We start from the raw sequence: 27444 nt of genomic DNA on the forward strand, positions 1-27444 counted from the left end.
CTCAAATGTATTTCTTTAATGAAACAAAGGAGAGAGTTAGCATAACTCAGACAGGCTCTTTTCACAGTAGTTTGGGAGAAGAGTCAATAGAATGGAAGTCAACTAATAAAATCAGACTGGTGACATTTTTTATGCAATCCCAACTGTCCCTATCTGCATGAGCTATGCATTTGTTTCTTTGTTTATTCTGTTTCATTTTGAAATCTTACCATGCTATACAGTAATCAAGTTGCTGACTGTGTTGGCCATTTGCTTCCTTTACTAACTCCTTTTGCTTGAAAGAGTTACTAATGCATAAAGATGTCCAGAACTTCCCAGTTTCAAGGGAGGAACTATAATCCAACACAATCTCTAATGAAAAGGGATCAAAATCTCTTAGTGACTCAACTCAGCAGACAAAGTCATTATTTGGTCCCTTCAATGACAGGATCTCTCAAAGGCCATCCTCAAATTTTAGACTCTGGTTTTAACATGCCTCCCGGTCTTGGTCTAATCTAGAATAGATCTAACCTGCGCTTTCAGTCTTCCCTGTAAAAACTTTAAATGATTTTAAAGCCACATAAATTTTGGAACTCACTAAAAGTTTAGGTCTCCTCAAAGACTGACCCGGATGCCTTTGCTCTGTGTCTCAGGCTTCCCCACGATCAGTGTTATACCAATAGAGCCCAACTTCGGCCAGTCAGTGCATGACTTTCTCTTTTAGTCATAGGGTGTACCTGTGTTCAGATCAATATCAAAAGATGGAGGCTTGCTCTTTGGAGGGATGGGGGAATGTGGGTAGAGATGATGTCATTCATTCCTGCGGTTTTAAAGTCACTGTATTTATATCTCCAGCTCAGACGTGTTTTGGAGTTCTTGCTTCTATATTCAAATGCCTGCATGAACAATTCTCCCAGTATTTCAAATTTAACTTTTCTGAAATTAAATTACTTCTTCCTGCCTCTTCTCCCAACCTGCTTCTACTCCTACCTCAGCCTCCAACTCCCAATTTGTTTCTCCCCCAAACTCCCCTCTCTAAGTTAATGGCCTTACTATCCATACTACTGAAGCTATGAGACAAAAGTCATCCTTGACCCAAACTTTTCCTTCCCCTGCCACATGAAATCCCCTGCCTTTTCCTATATTTAAAACATATCTTCAACCTATCATTTCTCTTCCTTTACTCACTTTCTAATCCATCACCACAGTACTTCATCTAAGCTGCAAGGACTACCTCAAGCTCCCTCACTGGTCCTCTTGCTTCCATACTGGCTCGTTGCCATCCTCCACCTCAAAATGGAGTGAAACTTATAAAAATGCATTTCATATCATATAATTCTCCTGCTTAAAATCCTTTATTGACTTTCCGCTGGACCAGTTATAAAATGCAGAGTTCTTATCAGAGCACTGCCCTCCAAGATCTGGCCCCAGAAGACTATTGAGACCTCGTACCCTACCTCTCTTTTAAGCTCATTAAGGTCCAGTGGCCCTGGCCTTGCTTTCATCCCTCAAATGTGCCAACAACTCTTGCCTTCAGCCCTCTGTGCTGTGACTGTCGTTCCCTTTCCTGGATCTTTTTCTGATTGACCCTTTGCCATCCTTTATCCCAAGATAGATGTTACCCATTTAGAGAGAACAGCACTTACCTCAAGCACCAGCTATTTCCCTGCTTATCATGTTTTCTGTAGAAAAAATGTAGTTGCTTTAGATGAGGAGCATCTATCTATATCTATATCTATATCTATATCTATATCTATCTATTATTGACTACTTTAATTCTAGAGCCTACCAGAGTAATTGATGCTCAGTAAATATTTGTTGAATGAAAGCATAATTATATGAATGGATGAAGGCTTATTTATTCTTTGAACACTTATTTTATAATTACAGATTATATGTTATTTGTACTGTAACAGTTTGTTGATGAATATGTAGTGTTGCGTTAATATTTGTGGTTGATAGTAAAAGGTAAGATTTTCAGATTTTAAAAATGTCATAAACAAAATCATCTTAAGTTGGGAGATATTTTATTTTTATAAGAAAATCATATTGATTATACCTCAACATTTGAATTATCTTTAATGAAAATAGAATTCTTGCCTGGCCAGTGTGCTCAGTGGTTGAGCATCAGCCTATGAACCAGGAGGTCACGGTTCGATTCCCAGTCAAGGGCACATGCCTGGGTAGCAGGCTCCATCCTCAGTAGGGGGTGTGCAGGAGGCAGACAGTCACTGATTCTCTGTCATCATTGATGTTTCTCTCTCCCTCTCCCTTCCTCTCTGAAATCAATAAAAAATATACTTAAAAATATAATTCTCTGATATAATAATTCTGACTTCCTCCACCTATAAATAGCTGTCAGGACCCTGGGCTAGGGGTAGGGATGAAGTCATTTTTTGGAGAGAGATGCTCTGTAGAGAAACAATTCTGAAGTCATCTTCTTGGGAAATGGAAAGTTAAGTTCCAGGTAGCCTATTTACATGAAGCATAACTGAGCTGATGAAACTGCTCAGTACGACCCTCTAGGTGGGGCTGGGAGGTCCTGACTCTAGAGAAGTTAAAAGCAAAGGAGGGGAATAAATCCAAAGTTGCTGAAGCGGATGTTAGATTTGTCAGATGCACATGCTCTTAGTCAGGGTGGGGAATGTCTGGCCCATGGACCATATAAGGCCTTTGAAATCATTTGGTCTGGCCCTGCCAAGGCATAATGGGTGAGTTAATAAAATATTTGAACAAATATAAGCAGGCTAATTTTTAAATTGATAATTTTGTATGGCCTGTGAATGATGTTGTAAATATCCAAATGGCCCTTGGCAGAAAAAAAGGTTCCCCATCTCTGCAAGTGGTAAAAGATGTCGACAGCCTAGACAAACAATAATGAGTACGAGTATAGAGCAAAGTACATTTTGGGTTCCACTATGGATAGGAGAATCCACATGGCTCTGAGAGCTTGGCCGATGCAATTCTAGGGCTCTTAATTCCTTTGGTCCAATGTGAATATTATTTCAATAATTAACTGTTTATCTGTGCCTTCTAAAAAGAATGCATCTTGTATGACTTTTAATTTTGTGGGTTTTTCTTTTTGCTTGTATACCAAATTTAGTTAATACAGCTGAGAGTTAATTACACATTAGCTTGTATTCTGTGAATTCTTATGTCTAAAGTGCTCTAATTTATGTGCATTAGAGTATCAAGTATAGTCATAAATCTAATGAACTTGTGTATGTGGTAAGGCCGGGTATTTTCTTAAGACCAACTGTGGGGCGTGGCTACAGTGTTTTGGCCAGGTTCAAGCCTCGGACTAATGAAAGGACAGGGTCCTCTCATTGCCACGTGCAAGTCCCAGCTGGAGTGCAGGGCCCTCCCAGCACAATCATAGCCAACAGCTGTGGTTGTAAGCTTGAACCTATGGTCAGAACACGTTTCCCCACGTGCCTTGTGATAGAGTTCGGCTGCATGTAGTTGAGTGGGGTTGAAACTCACGAGAATGCTGTAAACAACTTGATCATGCCCCTACATTGCCTCGTGGCATCTGCTATAAAATAAAGACACGGCTTGTGGGCGCTGGCGCTGTCTCCTCATCAGGGAGCAGCGTCCCACCGAGACCCAGCTTTCATTCTCTTGTCTGTCTTTTCTCAATCTCCCCCCCTCCCCCCTCAGGATCACCTTTGGCCATAACAACCAACTTTATCCAAACACTACCCAGCAAAGGTCAAAAGGGATGGCCAAGGATTGTGCCTACCTGCTTCTTCTCTAACTCTCTTTCTCTCTCCTTACTATATTAACTAACTCAAAACATATTTACTAAGCACTTACTATATGCATTTTTCATTGTGCTACAGTAACGGGAAAAAACAACAAAACTCTTAGGGGTCTTCCATTCAAGATTCTATTTGACTAATGAAACTATAAATATAGTACAAGGGGGATATACTCTTTATAATCTAAAACAATGTCTTAAAAACTGTTGGTTGCCAGTCATCTTTTGTTGAATCATAAAATAAATGTATTGGGTTGGGGCCGCACATCAGAGTAATAATCATAAATGGGAGCAAATGGCAAATCTCAGTGTGCATTGCTTGTAATCAAATATTTTTCATAACATTTTTGGAGGACAAATGTGCTTATGTGCTGTATGTCAATTAAAGTGCATGTCTCACTATGAGACAAGGTTCAAAATGTTTGAAAGGCAGTATGCAGAGGAGTTTAAAGACATTGTTTTAATGTGAGTAGCCAAGGAAGGCAGGCTTCATGGGTCTGAAAGTACTTGGCTAAGACTTAGAGGAGATGGGATGACTTTTCAGACAAAAGCAACCAAAAGAATTCGGAAACTGTGAGTTAAGTGATAACCATAAGAGAAAGTAAATTTTACAGAACCACAGCGTACTCTTGAATGAATGGCCACCCTAGGACTAACTCTACTTCCAGAATCTTATAGGAACCATGAAACCACATACAATAAAGTCTAGATCTCCCCGCTTGGAATCATTCTCTATCTCTGATGCTCAAGGAAAACTTTTAACAGAGCCATTCTTGTGAGCTACACCACACTGAGGTGATGCAAGAGATTCTGTTCAACTGCTTGTTCCAAATATTTATGTATTTAAGGTACTACATTCTTAAAAGGCCTGCAGATAAATACCCAATTCAGGAAGTTCAAAGTGACTCCCCCGCACACTTGGATTAGATTATTAGATATTGTGTCTTCTAGCCCACGTGTACTCTCTGAGCTCTATTGGTGTAATATTTATTGGGGGGAAATTCAAGGACTCAGGACAACGGATTTATCTGAACATTTTAATATAGATACAAAAGGAGGAAATAAAAAGAATAAAAGCAGTCAGGGTGGCCTCCAGAGAAGAGGAACTGTTGTTGCAGGAGTCTTGCGAGTTAATGAGAATTCACGCGGGACCCCAGAGGGGCGGGGGGGGGGGGGGGGTGGCGGTGGATAAAAACTCTTCCTTTGCAGCTGGCCCTCTCCCTCATTTGTTGCTCCAATAAGCAGTAATTAGGTCCTGAGCTAATGGTGTCAGCTGATCCGCCGTTTTTAGGCTAGACCCAGAGGAATCTCCATGGAAACCCTGCCGGAGTCGTCCCCCCACCTGGATGCTGAGTGCTCCTCGCCGCCACCTGGCTGCGGCCCGGCCCGCTGCTGCCCCCGCCGCCGCGAACCTACCGCCGGCAGCATGCGCACTGCCCCCGGGATCCCTAAATGGGACAATTCTGCCCGTGACGTCAGCGCCCAGCCGTCTCCACAGAAACTTTTGTCCCGTTGACCAATCAGCGAGCTGGGAGAGGGCCGGGGAGGTGGGGGTGGGAGGAGAGGGGAGTGGGAGGGGTGGGGTGAGGAGAGAGGCGAGAGGGTGAGTGTGTGGAGCTGCTCGCGCTCTGCCCGGGCTGTCAGTCCCGGCGCCCGCGCCGCCAGACCTTCCCGGGGACGCGCGCACCCCGCTCCCCGAACCCCGCTCCCACACGCACGCACTCAGGGTGGCCGAGCAGGAGCTACTGACCGTTTTGCGAGGGCCGGACCGGCCGCGGCGCAGGGGGTACAAGCACAGCGTCCCCATTCGGGGCTTTCGTTTTGGACGCGACGACCGGGGGCGAAGGTGGGCACCGGCCGGGCCGCCCGCCTGGCGGAGCCGCCTCCCGGGACGGGCGCGGGCCTCCGCCGAGAGTGGAAGAAACAGGAGCGGCCGCGATCGCCGGGCGCGGAGGATGGGAACTGCCCTCTTCCCGGCTCCATAGCAGACGGTGGGCATCCTGGATGGAGGCGCCGCGGATTGCCTTTGCCTGAGAAAACCGTCCCCGGGAACTCCTCGGTGGCCACTCGGAGCGGTGCAGGGGTGTCCATGACGTGGCGGAGGGAAAACAGACGCCCGACACCTCCCGTGTGAGCTGCAAACTGTAACCAAGCAGGGGAAAATGGTTTCTCGATATCTTTCCATCTCATGCCATGGGTGTTAAGCATCTGTGTCATCAACGTCCTTCGATGGATGCCTGTGCCCAGCTCGGCAGGAGCCAGAGGCGTCCTGTCTGAGGACCCGGCGCCCTCGGGGGCCCTGCCTCCGCCCAGCGGCCTGCCTGCGCCCTCCCGCAGCCCCTGGAGCGAGACCTGCTAGGGCCACCCCTCTCCCTGCCTCCCGTGGAACTAGGGCCCCAGCTCCGTGAATGCTTTGGCTCATCCTGGGACCTCACTCCGGGAACCTACCTGGGGGGCAGGCATTTAGCCTAAATGCCTCTGAAGAAAAGGTCTTTTAAGCCGTTTCAAAAAATACCTTTTAGAAATGTCCTGTGTAGCAGGATTTGATAGGCTGAACAACATGACAGGTAAGAACTTTCTCTCCCTCTAGTCTAGTCTCTCAACGCCCCACGCAGGGGAGGCCGAGGCGGACCGGACCCTGGAGAAAGGGAAGCCGGGGCCGGGGTCTCCGAGCTCCGAGGCGCTAGGCCGGGCGGCCGTTCTCCCGGGAGGCGCAGCCCTCGCTCCGGTCCGCGGGGCCCACGGCCGGGAAGCGTCAGGGGCGCACGCGGGGAGGCGGCGCCGCGCTCACCTGCCCGCCCAGGACACAGCCCGGAGCGAGGCGAGGAGGGCCCACCTGAAGTCAACATCGGGATTTGTCATCAACCGAGGAATGAGATTTTAATTATTCAAAACCCAGCTCCTCTGGCTCGGCGCTGGTGGGATGGTCCTGCTCACACAATTTTAGATCCATCCCGGAGGAGGAGGAGGGCGTCCGCGCGTCGCGGCGACTGCGAAAGGACCGGAGACTTGGCCGCACCGGGCATTGATTGCGGGTGCCCGACCGGACCCTCCTCCCTGCCCCATCCCTCCCCGCACCCGCGACGGGCTCCGGCGGCGGCCGGGACCGCGGGCCCCTGCATCGTGGCGGGGGCCGCCTTCTTCATGAGCCCGGGGTGAACAGGTGCGAAGCGCGCGGGGAGCATGGAGAGCGAGCGCGACATGTACCGCCAGTTCCAGGACTGGTGCCTCCGGACTTACGGGGACTCGGGCAAGACCAAGACGGTGACCCGTAAGAAATACGAGCGGATCGTGCAGCTCCTCCACGGCTCCGAGTCCAGCTCCACAGACAACGCGAAATTTAAATTCTGGGTGAAGTCCAAGGGCTTCCAGCTGGGCCAGCCCGAGGAGGCGCGCGCCGGCGGCGGCGCCAAGCCAGTGCTCTACGTGCCGGTCAAGACCACGGTGAGTGCCTCGCCTGTTATTTGTCTGCGGCGGCAGCGCTGCGGGGAGGGGGAGGGGGGGGGGCGAGAGGGGGAGAAGGGGGAGCCGGGAGCCACCGTTGGCTCGTGTGCCCCCTCCCTCCGCCACCCCCTCCCCAAGTCGCCCCCACTCTCGTCCCCCCATCGCGGAGGCTTTGTGGTCCTTTATTTTAAAGCGGCAGCGCCGCCCGGAGCCCGCCGCCCCTCGCGGGCGTCGCTGCTGCGGGACGCGCTGCCAGAGCCTCCGGCCCGGGGTCGGGCGGCGTCCCGCGCCCTCGTGCGGGGCCATTGTCCCAGGTCCTGCCTGGCGCCCGGCGCGTGTCCGCCTTCGCCGCGGCGCGTGAAGGCCGCGCTGGCACCCCAGCTGCGCGCTCTCAGAACCAACGATTCTGATCGATAGGCTACCGTGTCTCCTTATTGGTACAAAGACCGAGTGTGGCGCTAGTCGCGAATGCGGGGTCCCCTCCCCGACACTGTCAGGTTTTATTGTCACCCAGCCGCCTGGGAGGCGCGCGGCTGTCCGATCGCCCCGCGGCTCCCAGGGATGCTGCCCGGACTGTTTATTGTAGATGAGGCTCTGGGATGACTCCTCCCCGCCCCCATCCCCTTCCTCTCGTCCCGCTTCCACGAATAAAGGCGTAGCTGCTCGGTGAACCACAAAGAGAGATGGGTCTGGGCGCCATCCAATGGGGCTGGTGTTGGGTTCTCGGTCTGGGATGGCACTAGCCTCATGGCCGCACCGCGCTGAGCCTGGGCGCTGCGAGGGGCTGGCGCTCGGAGCCCAGTGTGTCCGCCTCGCCGGGCGGCGGGCAGCGGCGGCGGCAGCAGCGATTTCCTTGGAGAGAAGATGGGAACGAGTGGGATTTCAGATGAGATCCCCGAGACCTCTCTCTCCATCGCGCCACGGTGGGTACTGGCCTGGAGGCGGGCGGGGGAGGGCGTCTGGCGTCCTCTGCATGTTTGCCTGGCTGTGGGGTTGCTTGGCGTTGGCTCCTTCTCCTCCCTCCCCGCCGGCCACGGCTTCCCGTGCGGTATTCCTGGAGGGTGCTGGAAAGGAGGGGTCTGAAAGCCATTCTTCTGTCTCCAACGGGGCACATTAAATGGGAAATATGCATAGGAAAGGTTTCTCAAAGGGTTCCTGGGAGGAATCTTTCAGGTTTGGAAAACAGTTTTTGGTTTCCCGAGGTTAGGTGTAGTTGTTTGAAGGAGGTATATTTGTTTTGGAAATATATGAGAAGTGGAAATAAAGGTGAAGTGAAACATAAAAGTTCTGCTGTGTTGTTGTTTTAATGTTATTGTTGGAAGTTCTAGGAGGTAAATTTATAAATGCAGCTTTCTTTACCATGTGGCGTTGCTAAAGAAGATGCTGAGATTACTGCCTTGTTTTCCTAATTAATGAGGATGAGATGGCCATGGATTAAAACTGAGGTTTATTTACATCTGGATGAGCCCAGAAGTCTGCTGTAGCCAATGAAGTGTTTTGATTCATTTGCATGAGGAGTAGCATTAAGAACCTGATTTTAAAAAATAAATTATTGTTAGACAAAATGGGAATTCAGAACATCGGACTGTATTTTCCTTTGGGCAATATCGAGGTAATTAAATGAACAGAATAATTGTTTAAGATCTATTTACCTAAATATTATTTAATAATATTGTATATGTTTTTTTAAAACATTGTTAGCTGGGAAGTTTGTTTTTCATTCTTTTCATGTTGCCAGCTGATAGCGTCACCTGGTCCAGTAGTTTATACTTGCATAGATTTGATTATACCCGCTATGTATAAAACATTAATAAAAAATTCTAAGTAATATAAATTCTGTAATAGTTACCGAGGCACTACGATAAACATGGATGCCAGTAATTCAAGCCAGCATTCTTATACTCGGATACACACATTTTCATTCGAAAATTAATGCAGAGTTCTTAAAGAATTACTGTTAATACACCTAATAGAGCGTAACAACTCCCAGGTTACAAATAAAGAAACACTTTTTTTTTCATTTCAGTAAAGATTCCACATATTTATGGGAGAAAATGTAATCCATCAATTGATATTCTTAGTTAACAGTTTCCATGGAGCATTTAAAAGCCCTGCTCTTCATTCAAGGCTGTTTTGAAATGTTGAAGAGGTATTTAATTCATGAACTCTTCTATTGCTCTTTATGAAATTTTTATGCTGCTCTAGACATAGAATTATAGGCTCCTCCTTCTCCGAGAGACAGCCAATCGTCATTTCGACAAGTTAAAAAAATGATCCCTTTTTAGCCAGTGTTTCCCCACATCTCACATTATTTCTTCCTTAGAAATACCTTGGCTTTTTTTTAATAGCCAGAGTACAATCACCAGAGAATCAGAAATGATATTTTCGTTCCCTTCAAAGGCATATATGGGTTGAATAAAATGCTGCATTTGAATGGTATTTTCAACTAGACTGGGAATCATTCTAGCTACTTGAAGCTGGCTTGCTGTCAGCGAGAGAGATCTGCACCTGAGGTTGCTGTTGATAATTAGACATCATTACTACTGAGAAAAGGGAAAGAGAGAAGGGGAGAGGACAGGCTGTGGCTAATTAACTACTAGTGTTTAATGAAGGAAAGGGAGACTGCTAGCAACTGGGAGGTTGGTTGTACGAGGAGAGAGTAGACACACCATACACAGCTAATTGAAACAATATCTTTCCATCTGAAAGCAGCTCGGTTCTACCTCTTATTTTCCCCAAAGCATATAGATGTAGCTTTGAGAATATGCTTTCTCCTGAAGCCTACATTTAACAGATGATAAAATCAAGCAAGTGTCAACTGGCATAAAATAAAAGATACGTAGAATACTGGAAAAGATGAAAATGCCCTTCCATATTTGTCCTGGCTGTGCCTAAAGCTGAGAGGACATACCTCTCACTGTTTAGATTACTTTGTGGCTGAGGAGATACTGATTGGTCACCAAGCAACAGCATCCTGCAACTCAGCCATTTTAGGCCTAGGTGGGCCCTGTTTGCATGTGCAAGCAGCGCACACGTGTATACACACACACACACACACACACACACGCAGCTTGTGGAGCATGGCATCTAGGTTTTTTCCATAGGAGAAAACTGACCCTTTTATTTTTACATGATCTTTCACTAAAGGTGTCAGAAATTTAGAAGAATGGCATGATGAATAACTCATAATAGTTCTGTAAAAGATATAGCAAGTTTCTGACACTGGTTACAAAAAATGTTTAATCAGTGATCATTTTAAATTAGCATTACTATGGTTACTCTAGTTTACAAATTTGAGAGTTCTAGTTTAGTTTGTTTTTAGCAGCTTTTCATCTTGATTGACTTTTTTTTTCTGGCAGCAATTAGCTGAAGCAGCACACATACAATTTGAACCACCAAAACACATTATACCACTTGATATTATGAAAAGTAAATTTGGAAAATAACCAGAAAATTCATTAAGGCTTTCCATTAGTCATGAGACTCATGCATTATTGTGTATTTGTAAAAAGCCCACTACACTGTGTAGACAGTAGGAAATTTGGTGAACTCACATTTTTATTTGTTTTTCCATCTTAAATAGAGGCTGATGAATATCCAAACTGTAAAATCAAATAATGTGAGTGATGCTTTCGTGACCTGTATGTGTAGGGACAGACACATCTAATTTTTTGCCTTTTATGTATTTTTACCTTCTATTTATTCCACTGGGGAACATGAAATGACTTTTTTTATCCAGAAAGGAAAATGCATTATCTGTAGTATGCCATTTAAAAATGCTGATGTATTCAGTTCTGCAGTCATGTAGCCTCAGATTTCACATTGTTCTTGCTGTGCATGCTTCTAATTGTTGCTGTACAGTGATTAGAATAAATATTCATGGACTGGTTCATGCACAGATACTGGTTTTTTGTTTGTGTAGTTTTTTCTGGTTTTGGTTATAAATTCTTGAGGCTGCATCAGATTGAAGGAAATAATGCCTCATACAGAGTTTGTATACATTCCACCTGGCCTAACATCATGCCTGAGGCATATATCACATATATTAGGTCTTGATCTGGATGCTACAGAACTTTCAGAAAACATAGCTGAGGAGCAGCACCAGCTATATATTAGGAGATGTTATATCTATGACAGAGACAAATCGTAATTGTAGTCACTGAGACATAAGGGAAATTTTGCTTATCCCTGATATGTTCACAGTGGGCATTGCTATTGGTAACTGATGCATTTTTCTCTTCATTTGAAGTATTTTGAGACACTCCCTATATAGAATAGGTCTTTGGAGTCAAAAGATACTAAGTATGTTTCTCAGCAATGTAGGTTATTAGTTGACTTTAGTGGCCCCTTATGAGTTGCACTGAGGAAAACATTGTGAGTGGCAAGTCCCTAGCACAGTGCCTATGTAAGGCTCTCTAGAGACCAGTCTGGCATGAGAATTAGGGGTCCAAAGGCTGCAGATATAACTTACCTGAATATGAGGAGGAAATCAGATCCTATTAATCTATCCTATATAATAAAAGGCTAATATGCAAATCGACCAAATGGCAGAACAACTGGTCACTATCATGTGCACTGATCACCAGGGGGCAGACGTTCAATGCAGGAGCTGCCCCCTGGTGGTCAGTGCGCTCCCACAGGCGTGCACCGCTCAGCCAGAAGCTGGGCTCACTGCTGACAAGCACAGCAGGGTGGCAGGAGCCTCTCCCGCCTCCATGGCAGCGCTAAGGATGTCCAACTGATGGCTTAGGCCCTGTCCCCCTGGGGAGCGGGCCTAAGCCGTCAGTCGGACATCCCCTGAGGGCTCCTGGACTGCAAGAGGGCGCAGGCCAGGCTGAGGGACCCCCCCGCACACACACACACAGAGTGCACAAATCTCATGCATTGAGCCTCTAGTGTGTGTGTGTGTGTGTGTTGGTGTGTGTGTGTGTATATAAATAAGCCTAAGCAACTGAATGACTGAACACCCGGTTGACCAGTTGCTATGATGCGCACTGACCACCAGGAGGCAGATGCTCAATGCAGGAGATGCCTCCTGGTGGTCAGTGCACTCCCACAGCCAACCTCCCATGGCCGGCCAACCTCCCGTGGTCTCTCCCCCCAGCTGCCTGGCCCAACCATCGGCCCCGATTGGGGGGGTGGGGGGGCGCTGCCAGCCAACCTCCCGTGGTCCCTTCTCCTAGTCAGCTGGCCCCCCAATTGGCCCTGATCGCCAGCCAGGCTGAGGGATCTCACCCGTGCACAAATTCATGCACCAGGCCTCTAGTATATGAAGACTACCTCACACTAATTTTCTATGATATGAATTCTTTTTTAAAATATATTTTTATTGATTTGAGAGAGAAAAGGAGAGGGAGAGAGAAAAACATCAATGATGAGAGAGAATCATTGGCTGCCTCCTGCATGGCCCCTACTGGGGATTGAGCCCCCAACCTGGGCATGTGCCCTGACCAGAATCGAACCCGGGACTCTTCAGTCCACAGGCTGATGCTCTATCCACTGAGTAATACTGGCCAGGGCTGATACCAATTATTGACTTTAACATTGGTTCCTTGTCTTATTAGTAACCACAGTGGGATGAGGGGCAAGATTCAGCACTCGTATATATTATTTCTAAACCTCTGGAACCAGCTAAGCTTCAACTTTTAAGGATTTTATACTCCAGACCAGGGGTCCTCAAGCTACGGCCCGCGGGCCACATGCAAATACAAATATTCGTTCCCGTTTTGTTTTTTTTACTTCAAAATAAGATGTGCAGTGTGCATAGGAATTTGTTCATAGTTTTTTTTTTTTAAACTATAGTCCAGCCCTCCAATGGTCTGAGGGACAGTGAACTGGCCCCCTGTTTAAAAAGTTTGAGGACCCCTGCTACAGACTTTCTGCATAGGATAGAGGAAAGATGAAGAAGTACAAGGTTGTGGCAGCAGAAGTTCTATGAACTTCAATCCTGTGTGGAGAGCATAAAGGCTTTTCCCTAATAGCTGTTGTATTTGCTAAGACTCTTTATATCTAATCAGGAAAGATGAATGTGAATCTAATACGTTTTAGGTTACATGCATTTTCATAATACTGGGATAACAAGATAAAATATACTTTGGACACATAGATGGCAGGATATAGGTTTTAGAACAAGATTTAAATCCTAGATTTGATATTTACTGGAGCTAGGAGTTAGGGGAAGTTTCTTAAAGATGCAGTTTCTCTGTGAATGTCAGTAATAATATTTGTCTAACTGGCTTTGAATAAGAATAACTAATTATAATTCATAAGCATATAGCATATGCCTAGCACATAATAAATGCTAAAATATATACTCTTTTTAAATATTATTAAGAAATCAAGAACACAATGATATAATGAAAATTGGGTATATGTTATAAACTCAAAAAAACACGGTAACAAAGTTAAAATACTATATTACTCAGCTATTTTTCTTTTCTTTGTTTTTTTTTTTGTTGTGTTTTTTTTTAGAAGGAAGGATGGGAAGGAAGGAAGCATTTTTTAAAAAATATATATTTTATTGATTTTTTTACAGAGAGGAAGAGAGAGGGATAGAAACATCGATGAGAGAGAAACATCGATTAGCTGCCTCCTGCACACCTCCCACTGGGAATGTGCCGGCAACTAAGGTACATGCCCTTGACCAGAATCGAACCTGGGACCTTTCAGTCCGCAGGCCGACTCTCTATCCACTGAGCCAAACTGGTTAGGGCCAGCTATTTTTTCTTGCGTGCTTATGTATCTGTATGTATTATTCAGCTATTTTTCCTGCCTACTTCATTTTTAGAAAATAAAAATGACTGTAAATCTGGTATATTCCCATTATATAAAAAATCTAAGTGAAAAGGAAATAAAGTTGAAAAGTCATACTAAATCGCCTACCTAGATATAACCACCATTAACTGTGAGTATTATTATAGATGTCTCTCTAAAGATTTATACCAAAGTATTAGATATAACGATTGATATAAAGATTAATATGGACAGGCAGAAATAATTTTCCAAACCTGGATGATAATTAGATGCTAATTTAAGTAAGAAGAATAAAAAGATTACCAAAATATAACAAAAGTAAAAGAAAGACATGAAATTCAAAAAATTGCTGGTAGATAAATACTTTTTCCCGGGGTATTTATTTCTGAACTTAATAGAAAAGATTAAGAAAAATATTAAGAGATGGAATTATTTTTACCTATACATTTCAATGTTATACATATCATTGACTTCCTCCTATGGTAGATGAGGAACAAGCCTATTTCACTTTCTACCTCGTTGTTACTTCCTCTTAATATTGTATTACATTTATTGTAGTATAATTATTTTATATTTTATTGTATTTTTTATACTTATTATATCATTATATATTATAATTGTTTTTACTGTTAAGTATTTTTTGTATTTATGTTACACTATATAATTTAGTTCTCACAATTATTTTTCCTTTGCTTTAATTTCAATGCTAATCCGTTCTTTGGCGTGGGTTTCCTTACTTCTGAATCTTTGATTTGATTCATTACTTGATAGGCTGTCATTACTGATTTTTAAAAAAAATCTCAGGAACGGTTAATGTGTTTTATTCTTTGAGATCTGTCTGCAATTGAAAATATTTTTCATTTGCCTTTTTTACGTAAAGTACAACTTAACTAGGTAAACTCTTACCCTTTGCAACAGCATGGATAGACCTGGAGATATTTATGCTAAGTGATATAAGCCAGTCTGAGAAAGACACATACCATATGATCTCACTTATACTTGGAAACTAATGAACAAAAAAACTGATGAAAAAATAGAAACAGAGGCATGGATACTTGGAACAGACTGACAGCTATCAGAGTGGGGGAGGGGATAGAACTGATGAAAGAAGGCAAAGGGATTAGCCAAAGAACATACATGCATAACTCATAGATACAGACAATAGTGTGGTGATGGTAGAGGGAAGTGTGGGTGAGGGATGGGTGGAGGCGGGTAAAAGGGGGAAATTGGGACATCTGTAATAGTGTCAACAATAAAAATAAAGTTAAAATAAATGAATAAATATTTAGGACTGATATTAAAATACATATAAATATACATTTTTGTATTTACTTATTCCAGCGATGGCAAACCTATGACACACGTGTCAGAGGTGACACGCGAACTCATTTTTTTGGTTGATTTTTCTTTGTTAAATGGCATTTAAACATATAAAATAAATATCAAAAATATAAGTCTTTGTTTTACTATGGTTGCAAATATCAAAAAAGTTCTATATGTGACATGGCACCAGAGTTAATTTAGGGTTTTTTAAAATGCTGACACGCCGAGCTCAAAAGGTTCGCCATCACTGACTTATTCAATAGGTCATCTCATGTACTCTTTGGGGTATACATATACGAACTTGGAGACAATTCTTCTAATCCATAGTAAAATATTGCTTCACAGTAGAACATTGTGGTTAAGACCTTACGCTTCAGCTAAATATTATCTCCTCTATTACAAGGGGTGTCTCTTTACTTCTCCTGCACAATATTGAAATAAGATCTAAGCGATACCAATCTGTGACATCCATAAGAGAATTATATGCACTTGGTGTTGGTACAAGGGAAGAGATTTCATCAAAGGCATATTCAGGGAAAGGTGCCCAGTTAGGAGCTGATGTGTAGGGTACAGTGGGAAATGAGGTTGGAAAATTAGGCTGGGAAAAAATGATGGGAACTCTTTTCTGCCATGTTATGAAGTTTGGACTTCATTCTGTAGGGAGTGGCAGCTACTAAGAGTGTTGAAGTAGGTATGTCACAATTTAGGTCTTCTTATACATAGAGAATAGATGTCTCTCAGTGGTTTATGTTGCAAAATATAAATCAGATGATTAAAGAATAAAAGTTAAATAGTTCCATTGACTCACTATGGTGTTTGAACTAGCCTATCTAATAAAAGAGTGATATGCAAATTGACCATCACTCCAACACAAGATGGCCACCACCAGATGGCCAGCAGGGGAGGGCAGTTGTGGGTGATCAGGTCTGCAGGGGAGGGCAGTTGGGGGCGACCAGGCCTGCAGGGGAGGGCAGTTAAGGGTGACCAGGTCGGCAGTGGAGGGCAGTTAGGCATTGATCAGGCTGGCAGGGAAATGGTTAGGGGCAATAAGGCAGGCAGGCAAGCGATTGGGAGCCAGCAGTCCTGGATTGTGAGAGGGATGTCTGACTGCCTGTTTTGGCCCGATCCCACCGGGATCGGGGTGGGATCGGGCCTAAACGGGCAGTCAGACATCCCTCGAGGGGTCCCAGATTGGAGAGGGTGCAGGCTGGGCTGAGGGACACCCCCTACCCCCTGTGCACGAATTTCGTGCACCAGGCCTCTAGTAGTTATAAATAAATGTTATACAGGTATTAAAATAAAATTATCAAGCAGTAAATCAATATAATCCAACAGCTTGATGTTGCTGTGTAGTTGAATCAGCTGTACAGATATGTCTTCATTAATTCAAAGAAAATATTAATAAGATTCTATGAAACTTAAGAAAGAATAGATTTAAAGGCACTTAAAAAGAACATATATGGATCAGAAGAAATAATTATTGACCTCTTAGTTGTTACTACATCAACAACTGCAAAGACTTCCAAAAGAAATCTTTCTAAAAACCCAAGTAGAGAATTCTATAGACTTATTCAAGCACAGACCTTCAAAGTAAAGTGAATATCAATTCAAAAATTTCTTAACACATTGAGTTTATTCTTTAAGGAAATATTCTAAATCTTATCCCAAGTTGTTTCTTGTTGTTACTTTGGTTTTATATCCACGTGTCTGTCTCTGCCATTAAGGGTCTTCCCCGTGGTTTTATGCTTTGTGGGAAGCAGGATTCTACAATATCTCCCAAATGACTCTCATGCTTGGATAATCCCCTCCCCCTTGGGTGTAGGTGGAACCTGTGAATATGATGAGCTATGACTCCTGTCTTTCTGTCATGCTGTCTGGTAGGAACCATTAGCTTTAAGAAAGGGGGTCTTTCAGGTGAGTCTGACTTAGTCACACTAGCCTTTTGAAAGAGAGCTTTCTTCCTGGCTCCAGGCAGAATAAGTGAGGGTTTCAAAGCCTGAGATGGATTCAATGCCAAGAAGATTCTCTGTTGTTGAGATGGAGGGGGTCATGTGGTTAGAACTGACATTGCTGAGAGCATGCTTTGCCACCGCTAGCAAAACAGTGGGGACCCAACTCCTACAACCACAAGGGACTTAATTCTGCCAGCAACACAGGGGAGCTTGGAAGTGGGTCTTTTCCTAGTTGAGCTTCCAAATAAAAACGCAATTGGCTGACATCTTTATTTCAACTTCATGAGAACCTGAGCAGAGGGCCCATTTGAAATGTGCTGGAATTCTGACCCACAGGAATTATGAGATAATAAGTTTGTGATGTTTCAAGACACCCAATTTGTCACGATCAGTTATAGTAGCAAAAGGAAACGAATGCATAAGCGTTTGGCATTAATTTTTCCAAAAGCATTTGTGCAGTTAAAACAAGTCAACTCTTTAAGAAACTTATTTGAGTTAAGATTATTTTTTGGTTTAAGATACAGCTGGGAAAAATTTAAATTTCTTTTATCCTAATGTGTTGCCATTTTATAGTTTTTGATGAGATGGTCATTCATAATTAAGTAAAATATATAATTTTTAACAAATGATTTGAAATATTTAATGATGGCATATATATTATATATATGTAATATATAAATCATTTTTATTTTTCTTCTAATGTTTTAATTTTAAACATTTTTATTTTATTATATTTCATCTATCTCCTAAATAGAACACAATATGGCCAACTGTGTTAGCTTTTTAATGAGAGGATGGAGACAGATGAGGGCACATAGCAAGAGATTATTATTCACATAATTATATTAATGCACATTTAAAAGTTTTTTAAAAAATATTTTTATTGATTTCAGAGAGGAAGGGAGAAAGAGAGATAGAAACATCAATGATGAGAGAGAATCATTGATTGGCTGCCTGATTGAGCCAGTAACGAGGCCATGTGCCTTAACTGGGAATCAAACTGTGACCTTCTGGTTCATAGGCTGACGCTCAACCACTAAGCAACACCAGCCAGGCTTAAGAATTTTTGAAAACAATACATAGAAGAAACTATAACAAAACATAACATTTGTTCTGATCTATAGAAATAACCATTCTATAATTTTATTTTTAAATATTTTTCCTATGTAATAAAAGGGTAATATGCATATAGACCGAACGGCAGAACAACCGAACAACCAATCAAAGTGTAATATGCTAATGATATGTTAAGGCTGCTCAACCGCTCGCTATGACATGCACTGACCACCAGGGGGCAGACAGTCAACTGGTTGACCAGTCACTATGACGTGCACTGACCACCAGGGGGCAGATGCTCCGACCAGTAGGTTAGCTTGCTGCTGGGGTCCGGCTGATTGGGACTGAGCGAGATAGGCCAGACATGCCCTGGAGCCCTCCCGCTGCCCCTCCCATGCCCAATCGTGTACCAGTGGGGTACCCCAGCCTCATCTGCACCCTCTCGCAATCTGGGACCCCTCAGGGGATGTCCAAGAGCCTGTTTCAGCCCGATCCCGCAGGCCACTCCCCTTGGGAGGGTGCCAGATGCTGGACTCATGGCTAGCTAGCGCTGCTGTGGCAACGGGAGCTTCTCCTGATCGGGACTAATTGGGTGTGAGCCCATGGCAGGCACAGTGGGGCCGGGATGAGTGGGAGCACTACGTAGGAGCTGCAGGCAGCGTTGGACTGTGGGTTTTGGCCAGATCCCTGCAGGCCACCCAGAGGGACCCCACCTGTGCATGAATTCGTGTGCCGGGCCTCTAGTTTTAATATAATATTATACATTTTAAAGAATACATAATCTCTGGGGAGTAGAATATAGAAAATAACCATAACAGGTTGATCTTTTTCAGTTGTTAAAATGTTAGAGGGAACTGGAAATGATAGAGAAGGAAAACTATTTTGATTTTCTTCCCTTTTTTCTCTATGAGGTTTATGCAATAGGCTCTTCTGTTCCACTCTTCCTAATTTTAATCAGGTATTCATTTGTGGTAGTTCTCCTCACAGCTATTGATTTTTCAAGTGTTTGGAACTGTAAGAAAACCAGAAGGTTGAGAAGAAGAGTCAGAAATAAGCCCAGGAGTTGGAAGCTTAACTTGGGTAATAATGAGAAGAAATAACCTGTCTTAGAGGCAGAGCTGGTGTTCTCAGTAGCAGTAATTATTTTTCTCTCTTCTAAAGTTATAATGCGTTTTCAGAAAATGTCACATGACTATTTGTGTCTCATCATTAGGCATGGAGAGAGTAGTCATTGAGGTGAGATTGGTTGGGTTTTTTTGAAGTTTTGTTGTTACTGGACTTGGGGGCTGGGTGTGGTAGAATAGCATGGGCCTGAAGTGAGCCAGAGACAGCCTTGCCCTGGGTTTTCAGTGGACCTAACTGCAGTTGCCAGATGGTGGAGGGTTTAGGCTTTAATCTAAGGACATGGGTCACAACTGAGTGGCACATGTTAGGATCTAGTGTCTAGCTGGGTCATATTAGTACTGTGCTATAACCAATTGACCTAATTAGATGAGATTTTCAAATCTAGTATCAAAGGTTTGGTTGCAGCTATGGGCTATTGTTCTCCTGCTGGACTCTGCTTGCATGCTCATTGGTGTTTACCTGAGGTCAAGAAAGGAGTTGTGCTCTATTTGTTATAGTTCGACGTTTTTTTCTCTTTGAGAGCCAACATTATAAAACAATTCATTTGCTGATGTGACTGGCCTCACTTACTTGGAATATGTTAATTTAGAATTAGCATTAATTTGAATGGGGGTAGAATGCCACTACCTTGAACTATTAAAGGAGGATTTATCTGCAAATTCGTAATTAATAAGATAGCAAGGGGGCATGCTTATCTTCTATAATGAGAAAAAAACTTTTCCTTAAACCAGCTCTATCCTCAAATAAACAATTCATATGTCCAATTAATCATAAATGGCTTTCTACTTAGTACAGTAGGTGTTATGAATTAAGTACCCTTAGCTAATTTGCATTACTGTGTTTGTTGCCAATACATAGAGCATTAAGAGTGATGTGTTTCTTAGAACTTCCAAATAAGGAAGATAATATATCCCTCTAGAATTAAGTTTAAAATAATCAAAGTTAAGCAATTCAGTGATATTTAAAGTCACTTTAAAGTGACAGAGTGGCTACTACGCTTTAAGGTTGGATGGTATCTTGCATGAAATTATTATAAAAGCTTTCTTAATAGAGCATCACTAGTAAATGAACCAGAAATCTCTCTTCTCTCTACAACATACTGATTCCCAGGGCGTGGGCACACTCATGCATAGTAGTCTACCCTGTAGTTACTTGCAATTTGTGCTCATAAATTGAGTTGTATGCATAGCATTTGTTATGTTCTTCCCATGCCTCTTTTTGCTATTTTCATTTTTAAGTATGTGATTTAAATATTTCATACACTGGTGAAGTGATTGCAAGAACTTAATACAATGCTTTATAAAGGCTCAAATGTGAATCACTAAAAACAACTGGGAAAATAGGGAAAAAGAAAGAAAACAGGTTTCTACACTGCCTGGGTTGCTTCTTGTTTTACTTTAAAGTAACTGAAACTGGAAATCAGAGCAATGCATATTTAAAGAGAGCTCCAAGTGGAATGTCAGTCAGTAGACCCACATTTAAAGACCTTTGTCCTATCTCAAAAGTATAGACAAAAAAAGTTAAGCAAAGAATTATATATAATACTAGAGGCCTGATGCACAAAATTCGTGCAAGAGTACACCTTCCTTCCCCAGTTGCCGGCACTGGCTTCCCTCGCAGCCCCTGCTTTGTCCAGAAGGATGTCCGTGTAATTAGCGTATTATGCTTTTATTATTATAAATGTATTAAATGAAAATTTGATATTAAGATGTGTGTTTTATGGCTTCCAGCTTATGGTGGGTGCAGAGCAGATTTCTGTGGATGACCTGCTGCTCTCCCATACTGCCGGCAATATTGAAATAAACTCTCATATGTGATTCAATCCTGTCTCTGCTTAATTGGCTCAAGTAGTGACAGGCAGCATGGACCCATTGATTGCCTGGTCACATATTCTGGCGACCAGGATGGGGATGTAAACAGGGGACTCCTTCGGTGAGTACTGGGGATCCCACTTGCTGCCTGGGCTGGGGTTTCTCGGGGCTGAGGCCTCGACTCCTGTTTGCAGCACTTCCAGGAATTTTCCTGTTCGGAGTCCCAGCCCCAGCCTCAGCAATCCCCGTTGTCTCACCTAAGACAGGAATCAAGCGTGTTTGTACGACATGAGAAGCGCTTGCTGCTGCTCGTCTGGGCTTTTTTGCAAGGAAGCATGTACTATGTATGGCACTGGAGGCATTTTACTGCCTCTCCTCTGGGCGAGCCTGATCGGCTCCCGATGGTAAGAGACCTGCAGTGGTCCTTGGCCTGGTTTCCAAGCCCTTAGTCTGTTCCAAGAACACCATGCAGGACAAATGCCTCAAAAACATACACGCAGGGGTGTCATTTTCAAATGACCGAAAATCCAAGATAAAGAAAAAAAATCCTGAAAGAAACCAGAGGAATAAAATACCTTACCTATATAGGAACAAAGATAAGAATGACATCCAACTTCACAGAAATAATGAATTAAATAAAAATGAAATATCTAAGGAGTTATAAAATTGTGTTTTTGTACCACATATGATTAAATTACAGTCATTCAATTTAGAGGAAATAGTCATTTGTTGAATGTTATTTCCTGAACCTTTCAGTGTGGCTTCTCTAAGTCAGTGTGAAAGGAACTATTGCAGGGGAACAGTCTTTTCCTGGTTGATTCTGTAAATGCCAAGAAATCTTTCCACTGTATGGAAGTTCACTGCAAATTCCTGTTTTGCAGTGAAAGGGTGACTTAAATCTCCAGAGAAATATTTGCTTGAAGACCCTCAACTGCCTGCTGTGAACATCTACTCAAAATTCATGTTGTATTGACAGTAGTTCACTGATGGCAACTTCTCCTCTAGGACAAGCCATTTAGCTTATTATTTATTGAATTAGAGTGTGTTCTAAAACAGTTTGTGATTCTGACTCTGTGAATCTGATTCTAATGGTTTAAGATGTGAATGTGTGTGGTTTCCAGTCCCAAATGGCTCTGAGGAGCAATTTCTTTACTTTGATTAAAACAAGATGATGGAGTCCTTGCAATCTCGTTGACTGTCCTTGGTACTTGTTGGTGCACGCATTTAAGCAGCCATCTCCTCCTAACTTTAAGATTTCATGAACCAGATACAATAGTAGAAATAATTTATCTGTGTCCTAGAGGGATATAAAGGAAACAGTTTTCAGAAAGGGCATTTCTGAAGGGAATCTGTTATTTAATAATAAATGCATTCTTCCCAAACATAAGAAGAAAACAAAGGTGCATGCAATGGTGCATAACGATCTTTTTTTGTTGTTTGTTGTTTTTTTTTGGTCAGAAAATGAGGTTTTATTATCTTTTATGGGTCTCTGTGAATACATATATTTCTTGTGTGGTCTTCTATAGTTATCTAGTTTTTTTAAGTGGGAAAGTTGGGTAGGGATTAGATTGGAGATTAGAAAAATAAATTCATAATATATTGACAGAGATTTAAAGAAAATATTAATCTATTTTTGCACCGATGTCAATGTCATGCCATTTCACCTTACTGAAGTAATGCTAGCAAGGAATTCCAGATAGGGAGACACTTATTAAGGTTTCAGATATCTTGGCCAATGTTAATGGAGAATAAAATGCATTCAGCCACTTATAAAATTGGCATAATTGGCCTCAACGCAATGCCAGCATAAAAGCTTATTTTGGCACACACAGGTGCACGGCTACATTGCATATGTCTTGGGAAAACTAACGTGTTTTACAGACACTGAGACTTAATGGAAAACATGGTGGTATGACTTTAAAAGGATACTATCTATCAATAGACATAAAATTTACACAAACTCAGATTGGCCTTTTCATTATTTTGCATTAATAGAATCATCAAGACTTGCAACTTCTGTTTTTACTTGGCTGCTTGGATTTTTATGTTGATAAATATTAATTTTGTATTTGTGACTCATCCTTAGATTATTCTTTTTATTAAGTTCAGCTTTAAGAAAGAGTAATTAGAAAGGGCATATGCAGGTCAGAAATAAAATTCATAAAATTTGCAATTGAGAAAAAGGATGCAGTCATGTTTTAGTATTTAATAAAAACTCTTCCAATAATTTCTGATAAAGTGTCATTTTCAATATTATTTGTAAGATTTTACACAAACCTGTAATCACAAGAATCTGGTAAGTCACTTGAAAATCCCCTTTTCACTGTAAACTTCTATTAATTTGAATTAATTAGGTTGGAGTCAGTTAAATATCTGTATGTCAAGTCTTAGATCTTTAAAATATATTTGCATTTAGGTGTGTAATCTTTATTAATTACATGCAAAAATAATCTACAGTCTTATTCAAAAACTGCTCTTACAATAAGCCCTATTATCCTTTTAAAACATGTTTATTTTCTTTATAGTTATGTTTAGACTAGAGGCCTGTGGCACCAGTAGGGTCCCTCGGCCTGGCCTCTGCCCTCTCACAGTCCGGCCCGGGAGGGACCACGGGAGGTTGGCCAGCTGGGGAGGGACCACAGGAGGACTCACCCAGTCCCAATAGGCCGGACCCCAGCAGCATGCTTACCTACTGGTTGGAGCGTCTGCCCCCTGGTGGTCAGTGTGCATCATAGCAACTGGTGGAATGGTTGAACAAACGGGCGCATGAACGGTCGGACACTTAGCATATTACGCTTTTATTACATAGGATTGCAACTAAACATGTTTTTAAAAGGATAATAGGGCTTTAATATATTCACCGTGGGTGAGGGAGGACGAAGAAATAGACTCAGAGGTTGAGCCTGGATTATTAGTGCAATGGGGGTACAGGCAGCTGGGGAGACTTGAGGCAGATTTGTGTCTGATGTATGTAGAACATGTGAGGTGTTTGTTTTGGAAATAGGAAACTTAAATATTTTTAACACATAAGTGAGAAATTTCTAGCAAGGAATTAGCAATAAAGAGTGAACAATTCAGAGAAGTCCAAACTGGTTTGCAAGTCGTGCTTATACAAGTTGCGAACTTGGTGGACTCAAAAGGATGTTAAGGTGAGTAAAGAAAAGGACAAGAGAAATATGCACACTTAAGTCCAGTGAACTTTTGCTGGGCATGTACCAGTCCTCAGCTATGCTAGGTGTGTGATAGTCAAAGGATTCTGTTCTTAGACATTCTCACTTCCATTCCAATAGTGGTGCATGGCTGTTCTATCCCTGTTGCTGAAGGACTCTGAGGGCAGTACCGGTCACTTGGTTTTGGTTGACAAGGAGGGAACACATCAGGTTGACTAATGTAATTTTATATGTGGTTTATATTTGTGAAATTTACATATTGACATATTGCATGACATCCTGAATTCACCATAGAGGACCAGGGAAATTAGATGCGTTAAAACATAAAAAATAATGTAACACAACGAAGTGAACAAAATAGAGAATACGGGTATACATGTGTCAGGATAAATGGACTTTCATGCGTAGTATTTCCACCCAGATACCCAAAAAGTAAAGTTACATAGAAAATATAATGATAAATATGTGAAAATTTGGTTTTTGACTGTGCATGTATGCATCCTCTTTTCCTTGACATTGGCAATAGTAAAGCTATCAAACAGCACTTGACACGAAATTTTTTGCTTTGATTTCCAAAAAAGAAAACACTCTGATGTATTTATAAAGCAATCAAAACTGTCTTTTGAGCAAGAGTAAAACAGCAGTTTCTGTAATAAAATAAATCATTATTGTAAGGCAAGGCCAAAAAGTTATGTGACGTTTTCTAAAACTGAAGATATCTTTGCCAAACAAGCTTGGTTGTTTCTGATAACACTAGAGGCCTGGTGCACAAAATTCGTGCACTTGGGGTGGGGGGGGCCCTCAGCATGGCCTGCACCCTCTCGCAGTCCAGGAGCCTCAGGGGAGCTGGCCTTAGTCGGCAGTCAGACATCCTTAGCGCCACCTCCGCTGTGCTCCCCAGCCACGAGCCCGGCTCAGGGCTTCTGGCTGAGCGGCACTCCCCCTGTGGGAGCACACTGACTACCAGGGGGCAGCTCCCCCTGGTGGCCAGTGTGCATCATAGTGACCTATCATTCCGCCATTTGGTCAATTTGCATATTAGCCTGTTATTATATAGGATTGTGAAACTATTTATAAGCCTAGTAACTAATCTGAAGTAAAGGGAAAATATTTTTCTGATCAAAGGACTGTTAGTTGTCACATCATATTAGGCATAAGTGTAAAATAAAAATATATGTATATGTTCTAGACTAAACAGATGACATTTTAGGTCTTTTGAGGCAGAGAGAGAGGAGCTAAATTGTTAGCTTGCAAGAAGGGCAGAATCTCAGATCCTTCATAGTTCTTGAAAGTTATCCAGATTTTAAGTTAGACATTGTTTCCCATGGGGTCTGGGTGTATGAAGGCAAGCGAGACTGAGAAATGAACTGATAATTGGAAAGATAGAAGAGCATGAGGTAACTGAAATCCTTAACCAGGGACAAAATAGACAGTCAGTATAGTGAGTGGGTGAGATGCCAGGAAAGAAAAATGTGAACCCCTAATCTGAGATAATGTTTTGCCTCCACAGAGATTTCTACTGATTACCTTTGAACCCTAACTTTTCCTTTTCCTAATTGCAGTCCCATCAATTTATTACTTCTGTGTTTTCTTCACATTTGTTTATGCAAACATTTGGTTTCTTGTGGTTTATTTTCATAAAGAGTTTGACAGTGGGCCATTTGATTACTCCGTAAATCACATAGACAACCTTTATATCAGCTAGATATTCATTCCCCTCCCCATCTAAAGGAGATTGGTTTGAGCCTCCATTCTAAAATTTGAAAAGTCAAATGCTCGCCCCAAATTTCTGAGAATTCGTGAGGGACTTTTATTGCCATGTAATTTTAAAAATATATATATTTTTATTGATTTCAGAGAGGAAGGGAGAGGGAGAGAGAGAAACATCAATGACGAGAGGGAATCACTGATTGGCTGCTGCCTGCATGCCCCCCACTGGAGATCGAGCTCACAACCCTGGCATGTGCTCTTGACCAGAATAAAACCCAGGACCCTTTAGTCCGCAGGCTGATGCTCTATTCACTGAGCCAAACCAGCTAAGGCTGCCATGTCATTTTTTTATCTGATAAAATAAAAAATTTATTTATTTTTTCAGAATTCATGTTATTCACTCTGTCCCTTGTGGCTCTTGCTGTGTCATCAGACTGAAATCACCCAAACATGAAATTCAGGCTCTTCCTTGAATTCCTTACTGCCACCTGCCTCACTCCATGTTCTCTCTCTTTGTTGTAGATTTTACTGACATTTGGGGTGAAATATCAAAGTAATGCAAATAGCATGCAAGTATTAGTTATCCTTATATAGATGCTCTTGACTTATCTTCATGTTGCTTGCCCACTTTCCATTATATTAGTACATATATTTTTAAAATATATTTTATTATTGCTTTCAGAGTGGAAGGGAGAGGGAGAGAGAGATAGAAACATCAATGATGAGAGAGAATTGTTGATTGGCTCCCTCCTGGACGCCCCACACTGGGATTGAGCCCACAGCCTGAGCATGTGCCCTGACTGGGAATCCAACCATGACCTCCTGGTTCATAGGTTGATGCTCAACCACAGAACCACACCAGCTGGGCATATGTTAGTAAATTTTTAATTGGAATGTTCTTCTTAGAAATATAATTATAACATGCTATTATATATAAATATATAATAAGATATATATTGTCTAGACATATATACTATAATATACATAATATTGTATAATATTATAATGTTATGATAACAATAATAGTAATGGTAGAAATTATTTTCTCATTCAGAGAAATTTAGCAGTTAGCACTGAGCCAAAGTTTTAAGTTACTTTGCAAAGTTAGTATGTTCAATGTTTAGACAAAAACCACTCTTCCCTAATTTGCTTTTGTAATCAGCTGTAATCCTTTTTATTTATGTAGGTGGGGAGTAATGTTCCCTTTTAAATACCTTATTTAAGTGATCTGAATCTTTCCTCTTTTTGAAATTAGTCAGTCTAGCTAAAGATTCATCCTTGCTTTCTATCTTTTCCATGAGCCAACTTTATATTTCATTGATTCTTGTTGTTTTATTCTTTATTTCATTGTTTCATGCTGG

The 27444-nt window shown here is 42.3% G+C and overlaps 1 protein-coding gene across 6 annotated transcripts in view; it reads left to right on the top strand.

Annotated features, from left to right (window-relative positions):
• Positions 1 to 5337: 5337 nt before the first annotated feature.
• NOL4 (nucleolar protein 4) overlaps positions 5338 to 27444 on the top strand; it is a 215726-nt gene continuing 193619 nt past the window's right edge. For 3 of the 6 annotated variants that reach the window (XM_070421204.1, XM_070421206.1, XM_070421207.1), the window contains exon 1: positions 5338 to 7183. In XM_070421204.1, coding sequence (XP_070277305.1) covers positions 6923 to 7183 — 261 coding nt within the window. In that variant the 5' untranslated portion in view covers positions 5338 to 6922. Of the gene's footprint in view, positions 7184 to 8075; positions 8107 to 27444 lie in introns of those variants that run through there. The other 3 variants (XM_070421205.1, XM_070421208.1, XM_070421209.1) reach the window with 2 other exon arrangements.

Source organism: Myotis yumanensis, unplaced genomic scaffold, assembly GCF_028538775.1.
Source record: "Myotis yumanensis isolate MYYU_CA2020_CCGP unplaced genomic scaffold, mMyoYum1.0.hap1 SCAF_7, whole genome shotgun sequence".
Classification (NCBI taxonomy): Eukaryota; Metazoa; Chordata; class Mammalia; order Chiroptera; family Vespertilionidae; genus Myotis; species Myotis yumanensis.